Source organism: Centroberyx affinis, unplaced genomic scaffold, assembly GCF_046629955.1.
Source record: "Centroberyx affinis isolate AG114_WGS23_722 - 3 ecotype Tasmania unplaced genomic scaffold, CSIRO-AGI_Caff_v1 ptg002062l_1, whole genome shotgun sequence".
In the NCBI taxonomy this organism is placed as follows: domain Eukaryota; kingdom Metazoa; phylum Chordata; class Actinopteri; order Beryciformes; family Berycidae; genus Centroberyx; species Centroberyx affinis.
In genome coordinates, this window is record NW_027280393.1 from 316,198 (window position 1) to 341,188 (window position 24,991).

Below are 24,991 nucleotides of genomic sequence, written 5' to 3' on the forward strand. Positions count from 1 at the left end.
CCTCTCTCCCATGGCTTTGTTCAGCCTGCTCTCCCGACTGGCTCACCAGATGAAGGCTGATGGGGAGGGAGGCAGAGCTCAAAGCCCTCCGGACACCACCGCTGGAGGGACAGAGAGCCAAGAGCGATTTTAGAAATGACTCAAAGTGTGGGCTGCATTGGTTCTGCCTTCATTCAGCTCATTATATGTGACCAACATGAAGCAGTATGTCGTGAGACTGCAGCTGTGCCCCCCCCCTCCCCTCCTATCAGTTGGTATGTTCTAGTCTAGTCTCAGTTGGGAGGGGGGATTGTTATAAGAGGGTGATCAGAATAACTGGCTACAGTAGGAGACAAAGTGCAGGCAATTTAAAATAATCACCTGAGATAGGAGTTTATTAGGTTGTGCTTCTTTTTCATTTTCAAGCACTGTGCTCTCATACCAAATCAAATGAAGCCATTCAATCTGCCACTCACTGGGCTGTCACTGTGGATTTTGATTTTTGTGAAATCTGAGTCAAGCGGAGAAATTAAATGATTTAGTGGGGTTTATATAAATAAATATATCATGGATATGACTTCTCGTCATGTCTGTTTTGTGCCAGTAATGGTTTTACCTGGAGTGCAGCATCTCCAGTTTTACCCATACAATGCATGTTCAGATGAGTAGACCCCTCACTCACACTCATCTAACATTAATGACTACCCTTCTACTGTTATTGCCCTCCACTTACATACTGCTTCACATCCTACTCATCCATCACATGGATCTCAATCTTTATTCAAGTTTATGTAGGATTCCCTCAGCACATTCACATGAAAAGGTAATAATCCATCACCTGAATGGGAGCACTTAAAACAAGTCTGGCATTTACATTCTCTCTAGCTCACTCCATACTACTTGGTGCAGTGATAGAGTCAAACAAAGAAAATGGGGTTTTGGAGACTGTGGTGCTCGTGTCATTGCGAGTCAATCCGTCTTGGCACCCTGCAGGACACTTTGTCTTCATCCTGTTGGGGTGTCTGCGACAGACTCATCTGACTAACAGACTTTTTCAGTCCCTTGGGATCAATAAAGGGAAACAGAGTGAGTTTAATCACATCCACTGCTATGGCTCTATGGGACAAGGTGAATGATCAAACAGATCTTATCATAATTGATCAACTGTTGTAGTTACTGTATCTTGTCAATAACACCCACAAGGCCAAAGACAGTGTCCTTTGTTAGGGTTTAATGAGTCCCTCTAATCCCAACAGACTTCATTTCAGTAAACATGTATCACAAATATTGGCAGGCAAGAACTTCCAGGCAGTTGACAAAGACGTGAATAACATAATTACATTTAAATAATACAATATATACACACCTAGCAGCGATTCATCCATACGTCCACTCATGCATACTGTACACACACATGCATACACATACAGAGCTTTCAGAAAGACAGACTGTACGTTGTGCTCGCTCCCTGGTCATATAGAAGTCAGAGTTACTGGTGGATGGTCCCATTAAGGCATGTCTTTCTGTCCAAACCTCATCCTTTGGAGAACTATTTGTTCTCCAATAATTTGTGCTGTGATAAATTCACATACTATAGCTACAGCACTCGGGGAAGGTATCGGCTTAAGTAATGAATCTTAAGTAACATCTTAAGTAATGAATAGAAGGAACAAAGGTAAATAATTTGTCACACATTAAGTAATATTACACAATTCAATGACTACAGGCACGCAAGCAAATGGCTTTAGCTTACTGAAGATGTAACAAGAGGATAAATCATATGGGGAATTGGGGATCAAAATCAACGACAGCATATTAGGAAATGCAACACAGTGCATGCAGGGGTTCAGCCGGATACTGTTTCTCTCTCAGTCCTGGGGCAGTCGTGTCTCCGCGGTTGGAGAGGGTCGATGCTGGGGAACGAGCTTCTGCCTCTGCCTCAGATATAGTGCAGATGTAGTGGGGGAAGGTCGCAAGTGGAAAGCAGTGAGTAATTGGTTTGAGGAAATAAGCGACAGCTACAGAGCAGTATAGTCTCACCACACGTCATACTTATAACTCTCTGGCCAGTGCCTGAGAATGCTGAACTAACCTTTTGTGCAAAGACTGACATCTCCTGACAAAGTTATTGACCTATATGTCATATTTGTTTCAACATTGTGTACTAAATACTCAGCTGTCCAACTCCGGGAATTATATGTTGTGAGTGTTTGGTTACCTCGTTTATCGCTACACACAAATCTGTAGACAGTGCAACAGTGTACAAATGGAAAGATATGTAAACGTGAAACCTGAAAATAAACCAGATGTTGATTAGCAATGTGGAGCAGGAAAGACAATCCACGCTCCCCCTGTGTTGCCTGCAAATTTCCACGATCAGTCTTCAGTGTTATACTGCAGTCAGTATTGATTGAGTTGAATTTTCATCACAATCTCTAGTCAGGCAGAGAGTTGTTCCAACATAGGAGATTAAAATGTAATGCTAACTAAAACATTTACTCTAAAATAGTTTTAGCACCTGCTATATGGGCTCTGAAGAAGCCCAATCAATGGAAAATGGAGCCGTATGAGCACAGTTTGTGTCACGATATTCGATTGATTCACAAAACACCCTCCAGAACAATTTAAATACTCCACATTATAATTTACATTTACAGCAACAATCTTATGACCCAACAAACGTTTTGTAAAAAAAAAAAAAATGCAGATAGATTTTGTTCACGGCGGTCTCTTTCACATTTCAGCCAACAATAAAACGTGCCCTGCCTGAGTGTGTTGTTGGTCTTCCTCACTATACAGTATTCACAGTGAGACATAAGGGCCTCAGTGTCCTGGTCAGGGCAACACCTGACAGGAAAAATAGGATCTAGATGTGTTATGGTCATTGGTCCATGAGAGAACAGTGGTACTGCCATACACACACATTCTCAGCTGTAAACTCACATACACCCTCATACTCTCAAAAACGTCCTATGCGAAGGGAAAGGTTCATTTCCTCTGGCTACCACAGATGTGTCTCCCGGATCTCGGAGATGATATTATTGGCTTTTTGAAGTGCCTGAGAAAGGAAGAAAGAAATAGAGGAAAGTACTGGCTGTGAGATGGGAAATAAAAGAGAAAGAACTTGCTTTTCTTGATGCTCAAGAGCTATTCAGCGAACAAAAGCATCAGCCATTTTTACCTCAAGCATCTGGGCGACCTCCGTCCGCTGCTGTGCCGTGTCCTGTGACTCAATGAGCAGCTCCTGCAGCAGTGGCTGTTTGTAAAGCTGACCCACCAGCTCGCTTTGCAGACGCTCCTTCACAAAGTTCACAAGGAAGTGCATCACTGTCTTGGGCACACTGCAGACACAGCCCCGAGACAAAGTTAGAAAATCAGCATCAATAACATCAACTGCGCTCAACACAAAAAAAAAACGGGGGGAGAAAATACCCCCAGGTGCCCTGGACTTGTTCCATCTGACCTGTCTTGGATGATTTTGCGGACAATGAGGAAGTAGCACTTGATGAGACGCTGGATGACCTCGCAGTCCCTCTGCTCCCTCGTACTCAGCTTGCGGGATATGGGCACTGCCTGGCAAAGAGGGCAGAAGTAAAATGTCAGTAGCCTGCAATGGATTCACTACTAAGTGCTCCGTTCCACTGTTAATCCCACTACTCACTGTGTCAAGAAGGTTAATGGCCTGGCCTTTGCTGGGGCTGCCAAAGACTGCTGGGCCTTTCTCCTCTGCAGCCTTCTCGTTCTTCCAGCGCTTCCCTCCATCAAGAGCCTCTGCCTGACAGGGAGGAGACTGAGGAAGTCAGAGGGTCAACGCAATTTTGGTTGAACCTGGAATTCTACTGAGCTCATTGAAAGGGACTGCAACACTGGGGTGTGGAGCGTAATGGTTAGACGTCCCCTGTTTAGCTTGTCGGAATATACAGTACTGTAAGTATTAGGCACCCTAGATTTGTTTTCTGCATTAGTGTGTCAGTAGATCTTTATAGTACATTTTTTATATTTATTAATTTCATTATTTTTGAAGAGTCTTCGCTTTACACTTTGCTTCTTTTTACATGTAGCTAAGACTTTTGCACAGTACTGTATGATAAATCTGTTGTAAGGGAGAAATAGCTACCTGTTGACTGTTGACAGATGCCGAGACCTGCGCTGCATCCGCGAAGTCTGGATGCTTTGTGTTGATGTAAGCAAGCTCTATTGCTACCAAATTGTGGACCTGAAAAAAGGAGCAGCGTATAGATGCAAAAAAAGCACATCAGACCATTAACAGCATTTGGACCTTGGTAGATAATGAGAATCTAAGATCATCTCTGCTAAGCTGTACATTACCATTTCATTAGTAATCGGCAAGCGCTTCCTTAGTAATCCAGTCACCACCTCCACAATGGAATCGTGCAGCTTAGGGAAACGCAGAAGCTCCTTGAAAACAAAAACACATCCATTTTTTAACACCGTGCATTGTTAATGAATCCAATCCTATGAAATCAATGATGTGTAATATGCTTCAACATCGTCTATCCAACCTGCGTGCTATAGGAGGAGCAGTGCTGGATGATCCTCTGTAGCTCCTCGTGGACGAGCTCTACACAGCGCAGACTGGGCTCCTCCAGCCGCTTGATCTGCCGCTTCACCAGCAACTCAAAAGACACCTCGGGCACAAAGAGGGCTGGCCGCGGACCCTGCAGGGCAAAACACGCACACACACACACCAGCTCTATTCTTCACCTGCTGTTCTCCTTCAAAAGAGAGAACTAGACTAGAATCTGTATGAAACAAATTACAGACAGAAGAGACGCTTACCGTGGCATTGCGGATGGCAGTGAGGATGTCAAGCTCAGTCAATCCACCTAGGGGGTCGATGGACTGCAGAGTGCGGCCAAAGGTCTCATGGAATATGTAACAGATCCGAGCCCCACCACAGCTGTGGAAGAGTCACATTTAGCTGTGGCACCGACACCATTTCTCAGTGAAATGCAGTGTGTCAGCAATGTTAATAACGCCAAAATTAAATGCAGCCAACCAAAAAAGGTCAATATTTGCTCTCCACATATTTACATGAATTAATAGCCTAGCGGTATGAGAGCTGTGGAAATGAAGGTGCCGAGCAAGGAGATGGCGATACATTAACAATTCAATTTACAATTACATTACCCAAAGGACATTACCCTCATGACATATACACCAACGTAGGTAAAATGCTGCGAGTTCTGCCACGATAAATAAGTTAGACTTAGTGAAAAGCTCAGGAAATGCTGGAATATGAGAGGCAGTTGATTAAAACATGAACAAGGACTGTTATCATAACAAAAGCATTTGCAGCCCAGTGAAGCCTCCATCATTGTAGAGGGGTCAGACTCACAGCTCTGAGGTCTGGATGTGCCTGGCCGTTCCCTCTATGGTGTTACAGTAATCGCTGGCAAACTTGGTGACAATCTGCAGCAGGGTGGCGCTGTGGTCCTCTACTGGCTGGCCGTAGCTGTTGAGCCGAGCCTGGTACTGGGCACTCAGCACGGTCACACGGGTCTTCAAGTCTGGCAGGCAGTCCCGGATGTGGTGCATGAGCAGCCTGCTGAGAGTTTTGGCCAGATAGCGTGAGCCGCAGCGGGAAGCCAGCGAGGGGTAATGGCGCTGCAGGAAGGCCTGCTCATCCTGCATCGAGTTCTCCAGGCTCTTCTGGGTGTTGATGTCATGTTGGCTCCTAGTAAGATCACCAGTAGTGGGAGAGAGAAAGTAATGCAAGACCACCCAGTAGCACAACCAGTGTAATCGTGAGATCAGTGCAATCAGGATATCAAAAACGCCACTTTGTACACTGTATTGTGAAGTTAAAAACACTGCAGGGCAAAAATGAAGGGAAGTTGGTTTACGATTGTTACAAACCTGTTAACCACCCCAATAATCCCAAGCCTGACTGGGATGACTCGACCCAGAAGGACCTCCAGAGCATCAGTCCCTGCATCCATCAGGTCCAGCTTACTAACCACCAGCAGTGTTCGGCGACCTGAGAGAGACATAGACACAGCATGTGACAATCAAAACATTTTTTTTAAAGGAGAGAAGGCAGTCCACTCCACTTAGTATTTCTTCCTTTATTGAGACAGACAGAAGGAAAACTTAAAGAGGGACGTAATGGTAGAGATACAGGAAACAAGTCTCCGGCGGGACAGGGTCGAGGCCAGCAGGAGTACATGTGGGTTCAGAGACAGGAATTTAACTACACACCATCACTGGGCACCACAGGCATTTTTACTGCCAACTTGCCAGACATGTATTGTCAGGCAAATTCTCTTTAATTATCAATCTATTCTTCACAGTGTACCATGACAGGGACATTCATTTTGTCAGCAATTTTGTTAACCGTCAGCATGCAGGTGACAAGCAAGACTGGCCGGCTAAATTGCCTAAAATGAGGTGCCTATATATCATGGCCTTCATGCATATAATCAAATTATTTCTAATGCATTTCTATTTACGACATGTTATGTGATTAGCAGTGATAAAGAGGAAACAAAATTAAATGAAATGAGAAGGGAAGAACTAGAGTCAGTGTACAAAATGGCCTACCATCTGGATCAACCTCGCGAGCCAATTTGAGAGCATCAGAGGTGGCCAAGTCAGAGTTGGCAGGGGACACTGCAAGGATGAGGGAGTTTGGATTGGAGATGAAGGACAGGATCATCTCTTGCACTTGAGCTTCTATGTCCTCTGGCTGGTCCCCAACGGGAACCTGGGGCAACAACAAAGAGCAACCGCTGTAAGCGCAGCAGCAATGCAGCACTGCTACGAACCTGCGATGATTACAGACATCTAATCAACACTAATCATGTTAAACTGTTGCTATCTAATTTTAAACAGCGTAGTTGTTCTTAAATATGAAACAATCAACAACCTCTCCGGGTGGCTGAGCTTACCTTGGTGATTCCAGGTAAATCAACAAGTGTAAGATTTAGGACTTTAGGGGAGAAAATCTTCAAATAGATGGGTTCAGGAGTGATTCCCTGTAGGGCATTAAAAGAGATGAAACAAATATAAATCATGAATTCAGAGGAAAAAAGAACTAAACTTCTGGCATCATCTAGCCTACATCAATGCTCTTTCTCCTCACCTTGTTGTCGCCTGAACTGCGTTCAGTCTCTGCTTCAATTTCCTTACGAATTTCAACAAAATCTGTAAAGGTCTTTCAAAAAAGGTGAGAGGATGATCAACCAAGAGCATCACATAACACAGGACACAGACAGTAAGGCACATCACTTGAATTCCTCAGATACATTTTTTTTTTAAAAAGTACCTGGTTCTTGCAGTGAAGGAATGTACCCCATTCTTCAGCCTTGATACCTGAACAAACAGAGGAGTGAGTGAAAATAATTTCACAAAGAGGCCTTCAAACTATAAAATGGCTGGGGTTGGGGTTGTTGTCGGGGGAGAAATAATCCGAACTGAAAAGAAAATTTTTCTGTACAAGGTAAGAATGGACTTGGATCATGCTAGACAGTAGTGAAACCAAAATGTGAGCTCTGACAAAGGGACTTTAACAAGAGATGACTAGACAAAGACAGGTCCATGCACATTAACTATACAGAGACCTGGGTAGCTGTTTTTGGCGTTTTGTTTTACCCCATTCCCTGAAAAATGCAATGAAGAGGAAGACAGACTGCATGTTAGAAAAGAGAGACAAGGGCTCTATGAAGACTAGCTGGCAGTTTAAACAGTGAGTGAATTTGCCATGCACAAATGCTCAAGAGTGATGCTCACTGTTCACACATTAACTACTGCAAGCAGGCTCGAGCTGGACAGAAATAACTGACCTACAGTCCTACTTTGGTTTGTGTATATACTGCATATCTTAATCACAATTTGTATCAAAGCCTGAGAAATGTTTACACAATTTAAAACAACATCTCTCTGAATCATAATAGCAATAAATAGCGATAAATATTTAAGTACCATTCTCCATCTGCTTTCTCTCCTGCATAGAGGCCACATTAATAAGCTGCAACACCAGGGGTCGTCTTGTAACTATTCCTGATCCCCGAGGCAAGAAATCCCGTCCAACCAGGCTCTCCAGCACTGAGCTCTTTCCACTGCTCTATTAGGGCAGATAATAAGAGCAAATCAGGACAATGTTTTGGCAGGACTAATACATCCATCTGCAAAGCGGATCATATCAGTGCTATTTTTCATGTGGATAACAGATACATTTTGCAGCATATATTGACAGAATATAAAACATGGTTTACAAAAGCTGCAACAACTTTGAAAATCAAGGATCACCATTTCCTTTTGTTTTGTCACTGGAGACCTTGCAATTATGGCTCCTGAAGTTTAGGTAAGGGTTAAGGTGATGGCTAGGTTTATAATAGAGCTGCAACAATTAATTGATTAATCAATTAGGTGTAAACGATTAAATTAATTGCCAACTATTTTGATAATCGATTAATCGGTTTGAGTAATTTTTTAAGAAAAATAAGTTAAAATTCTCTGATTCCAGCTTCTTAAATGTGAATATTTTCTGGTTTCTTTACTCCTCTATGACAGTAAACTGAATATCTTTGGGTTGTGGACAAAACAAGACATTTGAGGACATCATCTTGGGCTTTGGGAAACACTGATGGACATTTTTCACCATTTTCTGACATTTTATAGATCAAACAACTAATCGATTAATCGAGAAAATAATCGACAGATTAATCGACAAAATAATGAAAATAATCATTAGTTGCAGCCCTAGTTTATAATAAACGATTTAGGTGAGAATTCCTCTGTGTGTTTCCTGTCTCACCAACCTGGGATCCAACCACCACTATCTGGGGGAGCTGTATGACGTCTGCACCCACTGTCAGGAAGACCTCCTGCAGCCGGTTGATGATGGGGATTAGAGTCTCCATCCTTCCTCTAAAGCTGGGCACACTTCATAAGGTGGCAAGAGAGAATAAACATGAAGACAAAAGAAAGAGATAGAGTATTTTGAACTGTATGCACAGTAAAGTAACTGTATAGTCTCTCCTATTGCAACCAGAGTAAAGAACAAGAGAATACTATGTACAAATGCCCCTGGGAAAAAGCAAGTTGGCTATATTCTAAACAAGAACTACGCTGAGAAAGCAATATCTGTTGAATCCCTCTGACTGTAGTCTGTTTGTATAAACTGTAGTTCTTGCCCTGCGAGGATAGCACTGCTTTGCCCATGGGGTTAACTCAGTGGTCCTGATGAGAGGGAGTAACGCCCAGGGCCAGGCAGGGGTCGAACCAAGCCAGTGTATTGCATCCCACTAAATTATAAAACCAAAAGTAGGACCACATGTTACAAATCGGTTAGTTATCAAATATTGCACTTTCCTAGCGTCTACACAGTAGCTGTCTAGTAGTGTCTTACAGCACAGGCCAAGAAGCTCGCTAACAACATTAGCTAATGTTAGCTAGCTAAAGCTAACTGTAACGTAGGGAGTGAATGGAGCTGTGCTAGCTATTTGCTAATGCTAGTTTAGCTGACCGGCCAACCGAAGCTCCCTTCCGAGCTTACCCGTGGACACTGAATTTTCCTCCTTATCCAACGAGTCTATCCTTCATACTTTGCAGGGAAAAAAAACTAGTTACAAATATATCCCATTTCCCCAAAATTGTATCCAGTTTCAGCAGGAAAGAACATTACCGCCAGTTGGTGGTATCACTGAAACGAAGGCGGTACTTACGACGTTCTCTATCAATGTGATTGGCCATAAAATATGAATCGTGGCCATTCCCTTCTGCTGATTGGTTGAAACGTAAACGATGGCTCAATTTAGTCCCGCCCTGCAAAGTCCGTCCACACCCTGCATCTAATCTCATTTTCCATCAGTCTACACTGTTGTACTTTTTACAATGCACTTTCCTTTAAAAGCAAACATAAAATTGTAGAGGATACAACCATTCTTAATCAAACTTCTTCACATCACAAACATCAATTTTGAAAATATAGTACACAACAATGATGTAGGAAACAAGTCATTCTTTTTTTTGGTTCGTTTTAATGCTTGTATATAAACACAGTATTTACAAATCATACAATGATCACAAGTTAGTTATCAGATAAAACAGGCATTACCTTCTCACAGATGGTTAACAGAAAACACTCAGTCATCATCCAACACAGACATTACTAATAAATATCCTCCAGTAGAAGTTAGTGTCCCCTGGGAGTTTTAGCAGCCAGAGATCATGTGAAACCAACAGCCAAAATGGATTCCTTTGTATTCGAATGTTGTCTGATCAAGTCTCGTGTCATTACTTTAACATCAATGACCGGACCAAACCGAAGTGGCCAAGTTTTCTCATCCAAGTGCTTTGGTCCTGGATAAGAAAGCCCTATTGCAGAGATAATCAAAAGTCAGTTTTATCCATGTACACCCAGCCACTGATTAGGCACACACCTGGGGCTCTCTGCAAGAAAATGTATACTGCATTTTCCATGCCTTACTCTCTAAACACTGTATGCATCTCCAAGCACTGAGCACCTCTCCGATGACAATCACAAGAAGCAACATCCCCCCGGCAGGTTCTCAGTCCATGTATGAGGTGTCCATGCCTTCGCTGTCTGGGTGAAGCAGTCTTCCAGCCAGGCGCTCAATGTCGTCAAGGCTGAGTTGTCGAAGTGAACGTTCGTAATCCTTGAGGAAGAGTGAGCAATTATTCATTATTGATTTGAAAAGTGTTGGCATGCAGAAGGTTAAAAGGATATTCTATTAAATGTGTTTTATTGCTACCATATGTACTGGGAGATAACTGAAATGTATTGCTCTAGGCAACCAAGGAAGGCTGGTCCATAGAGGATAGAAAGAATGACCCTCCCCATGTTTTGAACATTTTCCTTAAGAAATAGTTTGTTTAATCATAATAGTTTTCAAGTCACCAGCCTCCTTTGGTAGCGATATATCAAGAGTTGAATTTAAGCAATTCCGAAACTGTAGATATTCAGATATCAAATAGGATGAGGACAAAGTAGATTTCGTCGATCTCTCATTACAATGCCTGGCAGCCAGTGTGCTGCATTCAAATACCTTGATGAGCTGCTCATGGACTTTAGCTGCATCTGCAGGACTGAAGTGTTTAGCGAGGACAGCGGACAGCGTCTGCCACACTCCTCCTTGTGAGCTGGTGCTGCTGCCAGCCGTCCCTGCAGCTCCAGTCCGCTCCCCCGCTGGACGGACCACTAGATTCAGCTTGGCCTCTGGCCCAATGGAGTAATCACTCAGTCTGTGTTCATCTGAGAGTAGAAATATAACATGCATCAGTCTAAATATAACACTTGAATAATGTATTAAATGAGTTAATGGCTCAAACGGTGACATTTCAACACAATTTCAAGTGTTTTGTTGGCAAATCCACCTGCAAGCGCTTTCCCTTTGTAGAGCAACCGCTGCTGGTTTGCTGGTATGTTGAGACGTTCTGACACGAGTTCCTTCACTGTGGAGACCTTTTCATCTTCAGTCACCTGGAAAATCAGCAACATGAAATGCGCTCACGCTACATGATCAAAACCCATTTAGCAAGCATTCAAGTTGTCTGTTTAGCTCAACAACATTCAAAATGCAGTAAGGAGGCAGACCCACTCTAAAGTACTTGATTTGCATCAACTTTGCACAACATAAAATAATGAAAGCAGTGAAAGCAATATATTGGTGTTGGTGAGTTTTGTACAATACCAACAGAGAGTATTTTCAATAATAGAAAAACTAAACTAAACTGGCACAAGCTGAAGACTTGTGCGTGTTGTAGGTGCACTTCTGAACTGTATTGAAGTCAATGGGTGTGAATGTGTCGAAACTGAAAACAGAAAACAGTATAGGTTAAAGTAAGGAGGTGAATGATGAGATGAGGAGTAAAAAAAAAAAAACTGTGTGATACTTAAAAGAGCATTTGCTTGTGTGTTTAAAAATGGAAAATTGTGGTGTGTGTGGTACTTTCCTTCAGAGAACAGAGCTTGCTGAAAGAGTTTATTCATAGCCCATCACATGGTCTTGATCACTTACACAGTATAAGAGGTGTCAGCCAGAGGCAGTTGTCTCATCACTACAGTTAAATACAACGACTGGTGCAGTTTCAGAAATATTCTCCCAGCACATGTCAATTAGTTTACGTGATCTGTCATTTCAATCTCCCGCTGTACTGGGAATCAATATTACGTTTTTTTTTTGTTTTTTTATTCAAGGAGATACAAAAACTCCACACTTGTGAGTGTGCTGATTCTATTAAAAACCCAACCTGCTACATTCTCACATCTGCATGGGGTGTTCTTCCCCGAGATTCACACTTATCGAGATGTGACACATGCACAAAGATGTGCTGAGAGAGAGAGTTTCAAAGGCCACATCAATGTTCTTAAGGCGCAAGTCAGGAATGTTAGTCTCCTGGATACAAGCAGAAAGATTTACCTCAAGTAAGAAGAGTAAAAAGAGAGAAAGACCTTGACGGCTCATTGTAACTCTCTAAAGCTCACATGGTGAAACAACACATGGTGCAACACTGTAACTCACTGTCCCTCACTACAATGAAGCACATACATGCCAAAGGACCCTATCCTCACATACTATGCTAATAAGGTCCATATGCTTCTTTGAACACCTGTGGGTATTTCTAGACATATGTGACCTAGCCTAGGGAACATATACAAGCTGTTGAGAGTACAAGAGCGGGGTAATCATCATACTGCTGGCCTAACATAAGAGCTTTTCCCCAGATACTCTCACTTTGATGGATTAATCTAACGACAACACAATGAGCTGACTTCCTCTTCCTTCAAGTACCTCAAAATGCAACTTAAACAGATCACTTCCACACATTCACGGTACTGTAAAAGGGTTGAAGGAGAATAGGAGAAAGTCTCCTGCCTTGCTCAAGGGTATAAAGAGTAACTGAAAAGATGTGACGTTAACACAGCACCACTTGAGTTACAAAGTATCGAGTTCGACAATCTTAATTGTTTAGGCTCAGGTATAAAATATGAGGTTCCTCACAAAAAGCTAGCTCAACTTGTGACAAAGCCATCCTTATCGGCTGATCGGCTAACGTAGTTAGCTGGCCTCCAACGACTAGCGAACTAAGCTAACCGGCTAACAACTAGCTCTGCGGCGCTTACCTGTACACTGCACTCTTTTCCTTGAAGCGGTTTCACAGTGAGAATCATCTTGATGTTTTCCTAAACACAACACAACTACACCTCGGTACGTTCAAAGGCTGACTAATAAACCAAACCAAGCACTTTATTGCCTCAGAACAGCCACAGGGCTTCTCTTGTCAGCGGTCCATCTTCTTCTACAGCCTCTACGCGCTTCCCCTGCTGCTGCAGCGCCACCCACAGGCTGGAGTGCGTTACAACGGCTGAAGTCTAGAGCGCATTAAAGAATTTGATTTGAGTTTTTGCTCATTATCTTTTACATTTTCCAGCCCTTTAATGTTAATTTCCACATTTCATACATGTATGTGCCACGATTAAAGACATTTTTAAATCATTTTTGCCATACCTCTCATTCAATTGCAAACAACATAGAAAACATCTTCGGTGACTTCTAATTCGGTCGGTAAAGGTAATCCATTACTGTGAACGAGAGGCCGCCAATCGCGTTTTGCAAAGTTGCAACAGAACACTTATATCAGGCTAAACTTTTACGTTCCAAGGAGGTTATAGGAACACCGCGAGAGCAGAGACGAGACAGGAGGGGGCATCTTAGTTCCCCTTTCTCTGATTCCGCGGAAATCAGAGAAGCTGTGTCAACAAATTATGGCATAGGAAGGAACAACTTTTAACAAAACAAAACAAAAAAAACACTGTATGCATCTCCAAGCACCGAAACACCGAAAACACAAAAGTTGTTGTAGGCCTATATTATCAGATGAAGAGCACTGCGCTGGAAAGGTCATGCGTCAGTCTTAATACATGTATAGTTAACTGCACGGAAACAATAGTTTACGAGGAGCATTTGAATGCAGCATAATTCGCTCATGGGAAACGGCAACAGAATAATTCGGTAGTAACCGATCGGGTAAAGAAACACATTGTTGAGCCCTGTGTAGTCTCCCAATCTTAGAAATACCCAGAAATGGACATATGTTTCTATTTTTCATCTTAACTGGTTAGATACGCTAATCATTCATAGTCTGACAGAGTTTGGTAATGCGCTCATTACGCCAGAGGTTCCCAAACGTTTTCCTGTGAAGAATCCCCAAATAGATAGGCTACACATTAGACCACAGACCCTTATTTGTTCATATTTTTTGCTAAGGAACTCTATCTGAGCAAAATTGTGTTGCTAGATATGACTCCCATAACTATACACAGCGAAATTATCAGTGTAAAAATCAGCATTATATACAGTAGTGTTGAGTCTATATAATTCCACATCCATGATCCATTAATGAGTTAATTTTAGATAGTTCTGAACCGTATCAGCTATATGAGTGGACAAATAAACTCATGTCAACTCCAAATATTTCTCACCGAAAAATCAACACTTAGTAACACTGGGAAGTTTGCTGTGCCTGCTGCATGTGGGAAGATAACAACAGCCTCTGATCCAAACAGTCATCAATAGGCCTGCACTCTCTCACTGTGCCAGCATCTAGTGAGTAAAATAATAGTGTAATATTCTTCAGTTTGCCCCTCTGGAAACCCCTCAAACACCCCCCGAACCCACTTGGGATCCACTATGGAAATACATGTATTCCACATTTACACCCTCCCAGATAGTGTCTCCACTGTCTCGGTCATGTGATTGCCTGCTGTCTGTGCCCAGCCCCGGCCGGCTTAGTGGAAGAGAGGAGCATCATTCAGTGGGGCGGGTACAGAGGAGAGCTGCACCTGTCGAATGGACTATCTGCTGCCAAACAGGGGGAAAGCTATTCAAGACAAGTGAGAAGACTTTCACACTGTCAACGCCCTGCAGGCTGAGGTAAGAGATCCTTTTGTATGACAATTCACATTGATATAGGTGAGTTACAGGAGGCTATGGCGTTACATCATTTTGCACAAGAACGTGCATTTGTGTATGCAAACAGTCAAGCCATGAAACGCAGTTGTCAGATTCTAAAAATTAGTTTTTTTATTTGTTTGTTTGTTATGAAGGCTAAAGCTGTTTGTCCAGTTCGCGCGCGTGTGTGCGGGCGCGCTTGCGTCCCTAACGAAAAATCACTATAATATTTCGATAATATTCCAATCGGGACTTAAAGTGTGTGGCACTCAATAGTGAGTTTATAATAACCATATCGTACCTCACAGCGTTTTTATATCTTATAGTATCACTATGATACTCCTATAGGGACTTAATTTTCCTTAAGTATCTTTCTAAAATGTATTATAGGATTACTATAGTTGTTTTTCGTCAGAGAGAGAGTAAAGAGAGACAAAGAGACACGCAGAGAGAGTTATTAAAATGAACGTATCTATAATGCATTTACACAAGCATACCCTGTAAGTCATCAACCTATCATCTGCTGATAATAAGACGCTGGGAAATAAAACAGCTGTGGGAGCGGAGAACAAGCCTCTAGACCAGACTCAAAGAAAGGTTTCACGTTGGTTTTTTTCCTGAAGTGGAAGCAGTGTGATGGGGTTCAGTGATGAGCAGGCTATATATATCTTTCCTAATTCAGCCAGCTTCCAAAAGCAAATTTGCTTTATCTTTAGAATAGTGATCTCATCAAACAATTTGCAATAGCCTATAAAGATCTGAAGATCAGTTTAAGACAGTGCTGTTATGTAAACCAAGCTCCTCCTCCTACCAGTTCCAACAATTTGTCCAACAACCTGTTAAGCAAAAAAAAATCCCACTGAATGTACAAAATATTAGGGACACTTACTCTTTCATGAAGTGCACTGATGAGGTGAATCCAGGTAAAAGCCATTATCCCTTATTGATTTCACTTATTAAATCTAACCCAATCACGAAGGAGATAAGATGATGTTGATAAAGAGAAGCAGACGAGTTAGAGAAGGATTTTAATGCTTTGAGACAACTGAGATGTGGATTGTGCACAAGGGGCTGCAACTGTCTGTCTGTGTGTGAGAGAGAGATCTTTACCTGTCTCACCTGGTGTTTCCAGGTAATGGGCACACTTCGAGACCTCCAGTTCGCCCTGCAGCTTAAGATTGAGGAGCTCCGCCAGAGGGACACTCTCATCGATGAGCTAGAGCTGGAGTTGGACACCAAGGATGAACTCATCCGGAGACTGCAGGAAGAGCTGGACCGCTACAGAGCCACCGTCTCGCTCCCAGGACCCTCTGCAGTCGGTGCCGGTACACAGTGGTTTTATGTGTCCGATTTTACAGCATCGATAGGCAGAATGTGTCCTAAACGTGAGTTACTTATGTGTTTTCCTGTGTTCTTCCCAGGGTGCTCGGCTCAAGGCGAGGAGCAGCAGAGAGCCAAAAGGAAGACGATCGCCTCTGAACCCTGCACCCTGGACCCGGCGACTCTCATGGTGATTTCCCACCGAACCTGCGACAAAAGCCCAGAGTAAGAGCACACAGCCTCAGCTCCTCCTGACAAAATATGTTTCCAAAACCCTCAAGGCTCATCAAGTGGCTCATGCGTGACTCAGAATAAATAAAGATTTCTATTAATTTTCAAACACAGTATGGCACTTCAGTCAAGGCTGCAGATTCTTTGCTGTTAAATGTCAGTTACATCAGTAGGCCTAATGGAGTGTCCTACATTTTTGCCCCCAGATCGCAGAGGCTGATCCAGGCGGCATTGCTAAAGAATGACTTGTTGAAGAACCTCGACGGTGGGCAAATCAGAGCCATCATGGCCTGTGTGTATCCCACCAACATCAGCCAGGGCTGCTGTGTCATTCAGGAGGGAACCAATGGGGCTCTGGCCTATGTTTTAGAGGGTAAAACATTTTCTTCTTATAATTACTGACATGTATCTTGCCCGAGGACATTTGTTAACATTTCACCAAGATGACCACGGTTGAGGAACAGTCAGTTCAAATGATTATTTTTATTACATAGCGTATATATCACCCTTCTTACTCCTGGCTCACGATTCGATTAGACAGTAATCTCCAATGACACCGCTCTCAGACACAGTGATGTGAGAATGACCTGTTTGGACAAGGAAAGGAGAGGCACTTGGAGGAATAACAAGTGGCACACATTGTTGTTTTGTGTTGAAATGTCATGTTGATACAAGAGACAGGAGAAAAGAGGTCTGCTTTGGCCTGGTTTTTGAAATGCTCGCAGAGTTCATCAATGCTTGATTGTCTTCAGGAATCTTGCCTGAATATGTGATGTGACAGCTAATGGAGAGTGGCTGCTCTGTAGTTTTCTCTTGTCATCCTAACCAGTGAGATATGATATCCACCTTGAGGTTATCTGCTGTTCCTACCTGGGTTGGTGCCATGCATGAATTTAATTGAGAATGCATGGTAAATTCCACTTCTGTTCCTGGAGATGGAATTGGAATTGGAATGTAACCCAGCTCTAAGGAAACAGAATTGGGATTGAATTGGAATGACAGGAAACTGAATTGAATTCCATTAAATTCCATGAAATTCCACTTCTAGGAGAGGCTGTCTTGACTTATTATTATTAGTATTATGATGAATCAAATAAACGCTTCCATGTTATGCATGAAATACCGCCTGAAAGGTTCCTTTAACATTCTACGATATCCAGTATTGATAATATATAACACTATGTGTAATCTCAGATATGTGGTAAGAAAAAAAAATGGAATTTAATAGAATTTCATTGAATTAAATTAAACTTCCTGAAATTCCAATTTAATTCCAATTCTGTTTCCTGTGGGGTTTTTTTTTTTTTCAAATTCCAATTCCTCAGTTGAATTGGAATTAATGAGTTGATTCTTGAATTGACCCCAGCCCTGGTTCCTATGGTAAATCTCAGACAGCTGAAGTTTCTTGACAATAATTATCACCATGCTATAAATATGACAGTATCTGACACAGAAACACACAGTCACAGTTGTGTGTTTTCACACATACATGTACAGAATGGTTCTACATATTCCATATTTACTGCACTGAGTATGTGTGTTGATTACAGAGGGGCGGTTGGATGTGACAAAGGATGGCCAGAAGCTGCTCACAATTGAACCAGAAAGCCTGTTTGGAGAGCTGGCACTCCTGTACAGCTGTACCCATCCCTACACTGTATCAGGTATCAAAACATTGTATTGGCTCTTGGGTTTTGTAATTGCATGCTGGCATCGCTGACGGGAACAAGATATAAATCTGTCACATTGAAATACTTGCAGTTTCAATGTGATCGTTTTTTATTTGGTGAGGATATAAATAATTCTTGTTTAAGAGAATATCACAGGAGGGCAGATTTCTGACTAGTGGTCCTAGAAGGAAGACGTCAGTTGAATTTGAAATCAAAAAGCCTTTTGAGATCTTAGACAACACCACAGCTTCAAAAGCTCCTCTCTGAGATGTGGGGAATTTAAAACATACTCTGCTTTAGTGCATAACCCAGCTGTCTGACGGCCACGTCTCCTCCCAGCTCCACTATATAACTACTTCAACTCTGAGATGGATATTGAATTTTCCAAAACATTTTCAAACAACATTTTGAAAAACACTTTGCATTCAAGAAACCCTTTTCATGGTTAGACCCTGACCTACCAAATACATTTCAGAAGTAAGAAATTGTGATATTCCTTAGAAAATAGAAAGTGTGCTATCGTCTCCCTCCAGCATCTGATCTCAGAGTCCTGTGGGAAAACTCTCGCAGCCACTGCTACGTGCATCTGACCTGGTTTCACAAATAAATAGGCTGTGGAAATGGTCAGGATCAGTTCAAATTGAAAAATCAGTTTATTCTGTCTTGTCTTTCTCAAACTCTTTCAATTCTTTTTCTTCCTTCTACTTTCCTTTTTATTGTATATTATGTGTGTTTACCTTGCAACCAATCAGCCTCTCCAATTTACTGTTCTGCAGTATATATATATCTATATCTATATATAGATATATATATACACAGTGGCTGCTCTGTAGTTTTATATATATATATATAGATATATCTGCTCTCCTTTTGCAGCAACAATTCTCAATTCATGTCAGCGGTCTGTTGTCTTTTGTTCCGAGTCCATTTCTGTCAACCCTTCTCCTGGAACTGTTCAGGGCCACTGTTCCTTTATCTCTTTCCTGACCTGAAATTACTTTTTTCATTGTTGCCATCTGAGAGCATCAATAAGGCTTTTTCTCCTGTGGTCTGTCTCATACTGAAGTCATCCGTTCATTCAAGTTCATGGTTACACAGGATATTCTGCAGAAAATGTCAGAATATTTTCACTTTCACCCCGATGTCGTACTTACTAACAACATTCTGCACAGCTTTCAGATGAAAATGTAAAGCACTGCCTGTGAATTGTGTGTGTTATCTCATATTGTGTATGTTGATTAGCAGCAGATAACGTGAAAACCCCCCAAAATTGATAGGGCATAACCAATGGGGAATTGAGATATTAGGATGGTACTGCACTATATTGTAGGATGGTGGATGTAATTAGACTGTCCAGAGGACACCTTCTTCCATTTGCCGGAAGCTCCAGTGAATCAATCAATATGGGTCATTATTAATTTACAACACCCTCTTTCAAGCTCTATTATGAAGCAACAGGGTAATAATAGGTAAGGAAATCAGATTGGATTTAAATTAAAAGTCTTCCTCTGTAAAGAAAATTAGCTCTAGCAGAGTTTTGTTATTCTACATGATGAGCATTCCTAATGCGGCTTTGGCCTGAAAACTCTCTAGTCTTTTACCACAAGGCTGTAGCCGTTGTACCCCCCCAACCCCCCCCTCCTCTAATATTGTGCTTTGTACCACAGTGAACCGTCAGCCAGTCTAGGCTTCTGTCGTGTTTTACATTGGAAGTACGGCACTGTCCTCACACAATGCCTCTGTCATTGACAGGCCTTTCAATACTTGCCTTTTGATTATGTCTCCACCTGAGCTCCAATGTCATTTACACGGCCTTTGTCATTTCCTCTGCCTCTCTCTTCTGCTGTGCAGCACTAACAGACAGCAAGCTGTGGGTTATTGACCGCAAGAGCTTCCAGACCGTACTTATGCAGAATGGTCTCAGCAGCCTATCTCATTCAATGGAGCTGCTTAGCAGGTGAACACCAGACCAATGCACTTGATTTGACAAGCAACAGGCCCACTAAGCTGCTTTGTACTCTAGCATCTGCCCCACAGTAGCTGAAGTGTCATGTTGCCGGTCAGTCAACTTGCTGCTGCATTTAGGCCTTGCACACTCGATAGTGTGGTTTCATTTTCAGTGGCCGCAGTGTCAGCAGTCGATGATACAATTTTGCACGTTGTGAATATGCTCAGTCACCCAAGAATTGACAGAAACATCAAATCAAACCATTTTTCAAACAGGCCTGGATGAAACCTTAGAATGTCTTCTTTGTACCTGTGTGTCTGCAGCGTTCCCTTCCTGCAGTCGTTGCCAGAGGATGTCATCATGAAAATGTCTGATCTCATGGAGGAGGTGCAGATTAAGTATTGAAAACCAGAAACACAAATTCTGTAACCAACGCACATTCATCAAACAGAATCCAGCCAATAGATTATCGAATGTAAACATGACTGTTTACATGCAGTCCCCCTGCATTTTCTTTTTTCAGCTTACAGCTCAGTTTGTGCTGTGATAGAATCTTAATGATTCTCAGTAAGAATTAATCCTTCATGTTGGTAGCTGCCTGGCTTTATGTCAGTAGCACACCTAGTTCTTTTCTTGGCTTTCCTTTCATCCTCATCTTTTCCATATTTCTCTCCTGTTTGCCCCTCCATCTCTCATTTCTCTGTTTCATAGACACACTACACTGAGGGTGACTACATCATTCGACAAGGGGCCATGGGAGACAGCTTTTACATCATTAGTAAAGGCCAGGTAAGGTTTTATATGCCTGCAGCGCAGGTGGAATGTGACTCTCAGAGAAAAAGCTTTAGAATATGAAGGACAAAATGTCAATGCAACTTTTGAAATTACTTGATGGTGATAATTGACTTCAGTGCTTTTACACATTGCTCTCCACCATTACCGCTCTCTCTGCTTTCCTAGGTGAGAGTGACAGAGAAGACGCCAGGCCACGAAGAGCCTCTAGTCCTTTCTAAGCTTTCAGAGAGACAATGGTTTGGAGAAAAAGCTCTGTGGGGGTAAGGAGAAAATAATACTAGTACTTTCAGTGGATGTGATAAAGGAAATATTACAGTGGGGGTATAATAGGTTTTATTGCGTGGAATCCATAACTACTGAGCTTCTCCTAAGCAATTTTGTTCTGGAGAGGATGCATTTTCTAACTGACAGTAACCCGATACATTTTTTTGTGTTATGTATTTACTTTTCAGAACATTTCCCTCATAAACAACCATAATGAAGGGACTGTGGGTGCTCCTCCATGCAAATTCAGAAAGGCACCTGTACATGTACATCTTCATGTAGACCACAGACACACACAGACACACAGAAAATGCACAATTTCTTTAGGAAAACGTGTCATTTGTGCCAGCATGATAGCAGCGTTTTGCATTAGTGTCTTTATATTGTGTATGACTTTCTTATGTCATCAGTCTCTTCACTCTGTCTTTAGAGAAGATGTGCGGACTGTGAATGTGATTGCTGCTGGTGAAGTTACATGCTTGGTAATAGACAGAGAGTAAGTGACTAAATTATGTTAATATACTAGTTCACTGCATAGAAAATGCATTTGATTATGATGCTTGACTTTGGTCCAGGGATTTGAATCGCATTCCTTTCAGACGTATGAGGCTCCGTTTCTGTTTTTCAGGACCTTCAAAAATATCATCGGCAGTTTGGTGGATGGGAGCCATGATGTGCAGCAAAGCAATGAATGGAGTCGAGTCGAGTAAGGAGCGTTAGAGTGCTGTTTTGGAAAACTACTAAGAGTTATTTGCACCTATAGAACAGTGGGTGCCAGCTCACCCCTCTTTCCCCTGTGAGCAGGTCAGAAAAGGATCTTACGCTCCTCTCAGCTACGACCTTAAGCGATTTCCAGGTTATTTGCAATCTGGGAGTTGGGGAGTTTGGTCACGTAGACCTGGTGAGCGCTGATCTTGTAGCAGCTCATACACAATGGCATAGATTCCCTGTGGTACTTTCTTCTTAGGATTCTATGTTTCTATAATGTAATCTATTGATTTCCACGTCTTTCAGGTGCAGCTAAAGAACAACGGCAAGTGTCCCTTCGCCATGAGGGTCCTTAGAAAGAAGCTGATCCTTAACAATGCTCAGCAAGAGCACATCCTGAGAGAGAGACACGTCCTAATGGAGGCTCAGTGTCCATTCATAGTCAGGTGTCCATTCTCCAGCCATAATCTAATCCTGATTATAATGATTATATAACATGTTTATGGTTTAAAAAGAGGTTTTTTATATGTTGTGTGTCACCTTTCTTGATCCCAGGCTACACCGAACCTTCAGAGATGCCAAGTGCCTGTACATGCTGACAGAGGCTTGTCTTGGTGGAGATCTGTGGAGTCTGCTGAAAGACAGGTAGGTATTGTTGGTCTAATAGAAATAAAGGTAAAAATACACTTTTTTCTCCATAGTGATGAAATATTTATTGTCCAACTGATGTGTTTTGGCTGTGCTTTCACCAGAGTGCAATTTTGAGAGTTTGTCTGACTTGGGACTGTTGCCCAACCTTCCATTCACCCACATCACACATTAGTTTTGATACATTCGCTCAGTTCAGCAATAGGTGACTTTGGTGTTTCAGAGGATCCTTTGACGACTGCAGCACCCGGTTCTACACCGCCTGTGTTGTTGAGGCACTGATCTTCCTTCACTCTCATGGTGTCATCTATAGAGACCTCAAGCCTGAAAACGTTGTCCTGGACGAGCATGGATATGCCAAATTGGTACAACTTTAAAGCTTATTTTAAATACACTGAGGATTTTATGCATTGGCAAGGCTGTAATGGAAGTCAATTGAATTTTTGTAGACGGGCTCCAGATGTGCGAAGAAGGTGGAGATGGGTAAGAAAACCTGGACGTTCTGCGGCACGCTGGGCTACATGGCCCCCGAAATCATCCTGAACAAAGGCCACAGTGTGGCTACAGACTTCTGGTCACTGGGCGTCTTTGTGTTTGAACTTTTAAGTGGCGGGTAAGATGTGCAGTTTTTTTTCTACCATATGTTTTTTGCTCATTTCTCCACTTATAGAGAGAAGTGATGATGCTCGTCTCATTTTTCCCTCTCCAGTCTCCCATTTAATGGCTCCGACCCGATGAAGATTTTCACTGCAACTATCCGTGGCATCGATCAGATCAACTTCCCGAAAACCATCAGCAAAAGCACCTCCAGTCTCATAAAGAAACTGTGCAGGTGTTGTAAACACGAGCTACACTGGATCATCATTCAGCACCACCATGAATTATAACATCAAAGTTAATGATAATTGTTCAAATACTGAATGCTTTGTCAAATTGTTACATAAAAAGCACAAACACAGTGTAATTGCCTTTCCACCCACCCACCACCCTTTAATCCCCCTCCTCCATCAGCTATCCCCCTCCCCCCACCTCAGAAAGGAAGAAAAAGTCTCATTAAAAATTATGCATTTGTTATTAGACATGACCCACACAAGAAGAGCATTTAATACAACCTCTTTAATGATAAAATCACATTTGTATTAATTCATGATTTATTTGTGAGATCTCTCTTACTCTCTACCACCAAGGAGCAATCCCTCGGAGAGACTGGGGAGTCAGAGAAACGGGGCCAAGGACATCCAGAAGCACAAGTAAGATGAAAGATTTATTATATTGGAGGAAAATACAGAGGCTGTGCTTGGACACAATGTGTTACAGGCTGTTATAATGTGTTTCTATCAGATGGTTTGAAGGATTCAACTGGGAAGGACTGTGTAAAGGCACATTAAACCCTCCAATCATTCCCAAAGTAAGACAATGGTTCAGCTTCATTTATTATATTTGTCTAATGATCATTCTTATTACACTGAGTAGACTTAATCTGCTTCGTTGCTGACTACATACTACATAGGCTATGCATTGTTTTGGCGGACTGATATTCATTCTTCAGTTACATTGTCTTTCAGTTCAAGCATCCCTTGGAGAGCAGCACATTTGATCATTATACTGAACATTTTGAAGGCACACCAGAGCAGCGGACAAGCTGGGACAAAGACTTCTGATGGATCAGATGTGATCTGGTCCATCAGACTGTGAACTGCAAATGAACTGCAAATGAATTGAAGAGAAACTGTCAAACAATGCTTCATGTGTCCAAAATTCACTCGGTTTAGTCTTCATAAATAATTCCTAGGTTACTGCCATCAGTGATATAGTGGTAAATAAAACAGTGGGTGAACTATGAGATCCAGTCATTGACCATCATAAGGCAAACAACCACCATTATACACAAAAATTAATTATGTTTTCAAATTCAGGCCTTTTGTCCTTAAAATACCAGCTCTACATATAACCTACATCAGTTTGATATTATTTAGAATAATGTGTAGTATGAATTTACCTAACAGATTTATGTGAGGCTGGTAAACTGAGTTAAGTTGGATTCATCCTCAACTGCATTCCTGATTGTCATATTTTGTTGGCTATGTGAAAGAGCTGCTTATTGTGCTGAGTAAGGTCACTGCTTTTTATTTCAAAACTCTATATGCTGTGTGTATATATATATATATATATATATATATATATATATATATATATATATATATATATATATATATATATATATATAACTCAAGACATGAAAAGCTCAGTGGTATTACTGCAGTTTGTAACTTCTCAATAAACAATATATCTAACTGCCTTTGCTTTCTGCTTTTCTTAATTGCACAGTTATTCTTGAATGTTTGATTGCTCTGCTCAAATGTATAAGGATAGTTAGAAACTGACGTCAGACAGTGGTATGTCCAGTTCTGCAGAGAAGTGTTAAGTCAGACAGAGATAGACAGAACAATACCGGAAGTTATGCGATTTTGCCTTCAAAATAAAATGAG

The 24,991-nt window shown here is 41.9% G+C and overlaps 3 protein-coding genes across 4 annotated transcripts; 1 reads left to right on the top strand and 2 right to left on the bottom strand.

Moving 5' to 3' along the window:
* Positions 1-1,195: 1,195 nt before the first annotated feature.
* Positions 1,196-9,640, bottom strand: LOC139654212 (dynamin-1-like protein). Of its 2 annotated transcripts, none has more exons than XM_071531290.1 (17): positions 9,500-9,640; positions 8,763-8,886; positions 7,924-8,065; positions 7,268-7,314; positions 7,085-7,156; positions 6,891-6,977; positions 6,544-6,706; positions 5,860-5,980; positions 5,339-5,677; positions 4,780-4,900; positions 4,503-4,658; positions 4,309-4,398; positions 4,097-4,195; positions 3,641-3,754; positions 3,443-3,552; positions 3,161-3,320; positions 1,196-3,037 (listed from the first exon to the last, which is right to left on the bottom strand). In XM_071531290.1, exons 2-17 carry the CDS (start codon positions 8,862-8,864, stop codon positions 2,981-2,983), a joined length of 1,980 nt encoding a protein of 659 aa, XP_071387391.1. In that variant the 5' UTR covers positions 8,865-8,886; positions 9,500-9,640; the 3' UTR covers positions 1,196-2,980. The 2 variants fall into 2 exon arrangements, with proteins under 2 accessions (XP_071387391.1, XP_071387390.1); XM_071531289.1 differs by having other exon boundaries at positions 3,641-3,769.
* Positions 9,641-9,978: 338 nt separating this feature from the next.
* Positions 9,979-13,266, bottom strand: ubl4a (ubiquitin like 4A). The gene is made up of 4 exons (XM_071531307.1): positions 13,091-13,266; positions 11,341-11,446; positions 11,013-11,218; positions 9,979-10,622 (listed from the first exon to the last, which is right to left on the bottom strand). The coding sequence occupies exons 1-4, from the start codon at positions 13,136-13,138 to the stop codon at positions 10,515-10,517; spliced, it is 468 nt and encodes a 155-aa protein (XP_071387408.1). The 5' UTR covers positions 13,139-13,266; the 3' UTR covers positions 9,979-10,514.
* Positions 13,267-16,053: 2,787 nt separating this feature from the next.
* Positions 16,054-23,910, top strand: LOC139654232 (cGMP-dependent protein kinase 1-like; the record flags this gene model as incomplete). Its single annotated transcript, XM_071531314.1, has 18 exons — positions 16,054-16,243; positions 16,340-16,463; positions 16,676-16,842; positions 18,020-18,133; positions 19,991-20,096; positions 20,411-20,474; positions 20,799-20,876; positions 21,048-21,142; positions 21,577-21,642; positions 21,775-21,852; positions 21,951-22,047; positions 22,161-22,300; positions 22,410-22,499; positions 22,726-22,867; positions 22,952-23,115; positions 23,212-23,334; positions 23,690-23,752; positions 23,844-23,910. Coding segments are annotated over exons 1-18 (1,968 nt in total), but the record flags the coding sequence as incomplete, so codon positions are not given.
* Positions 23,911-24,991: the final 1,081 nt, after the last annotated feature.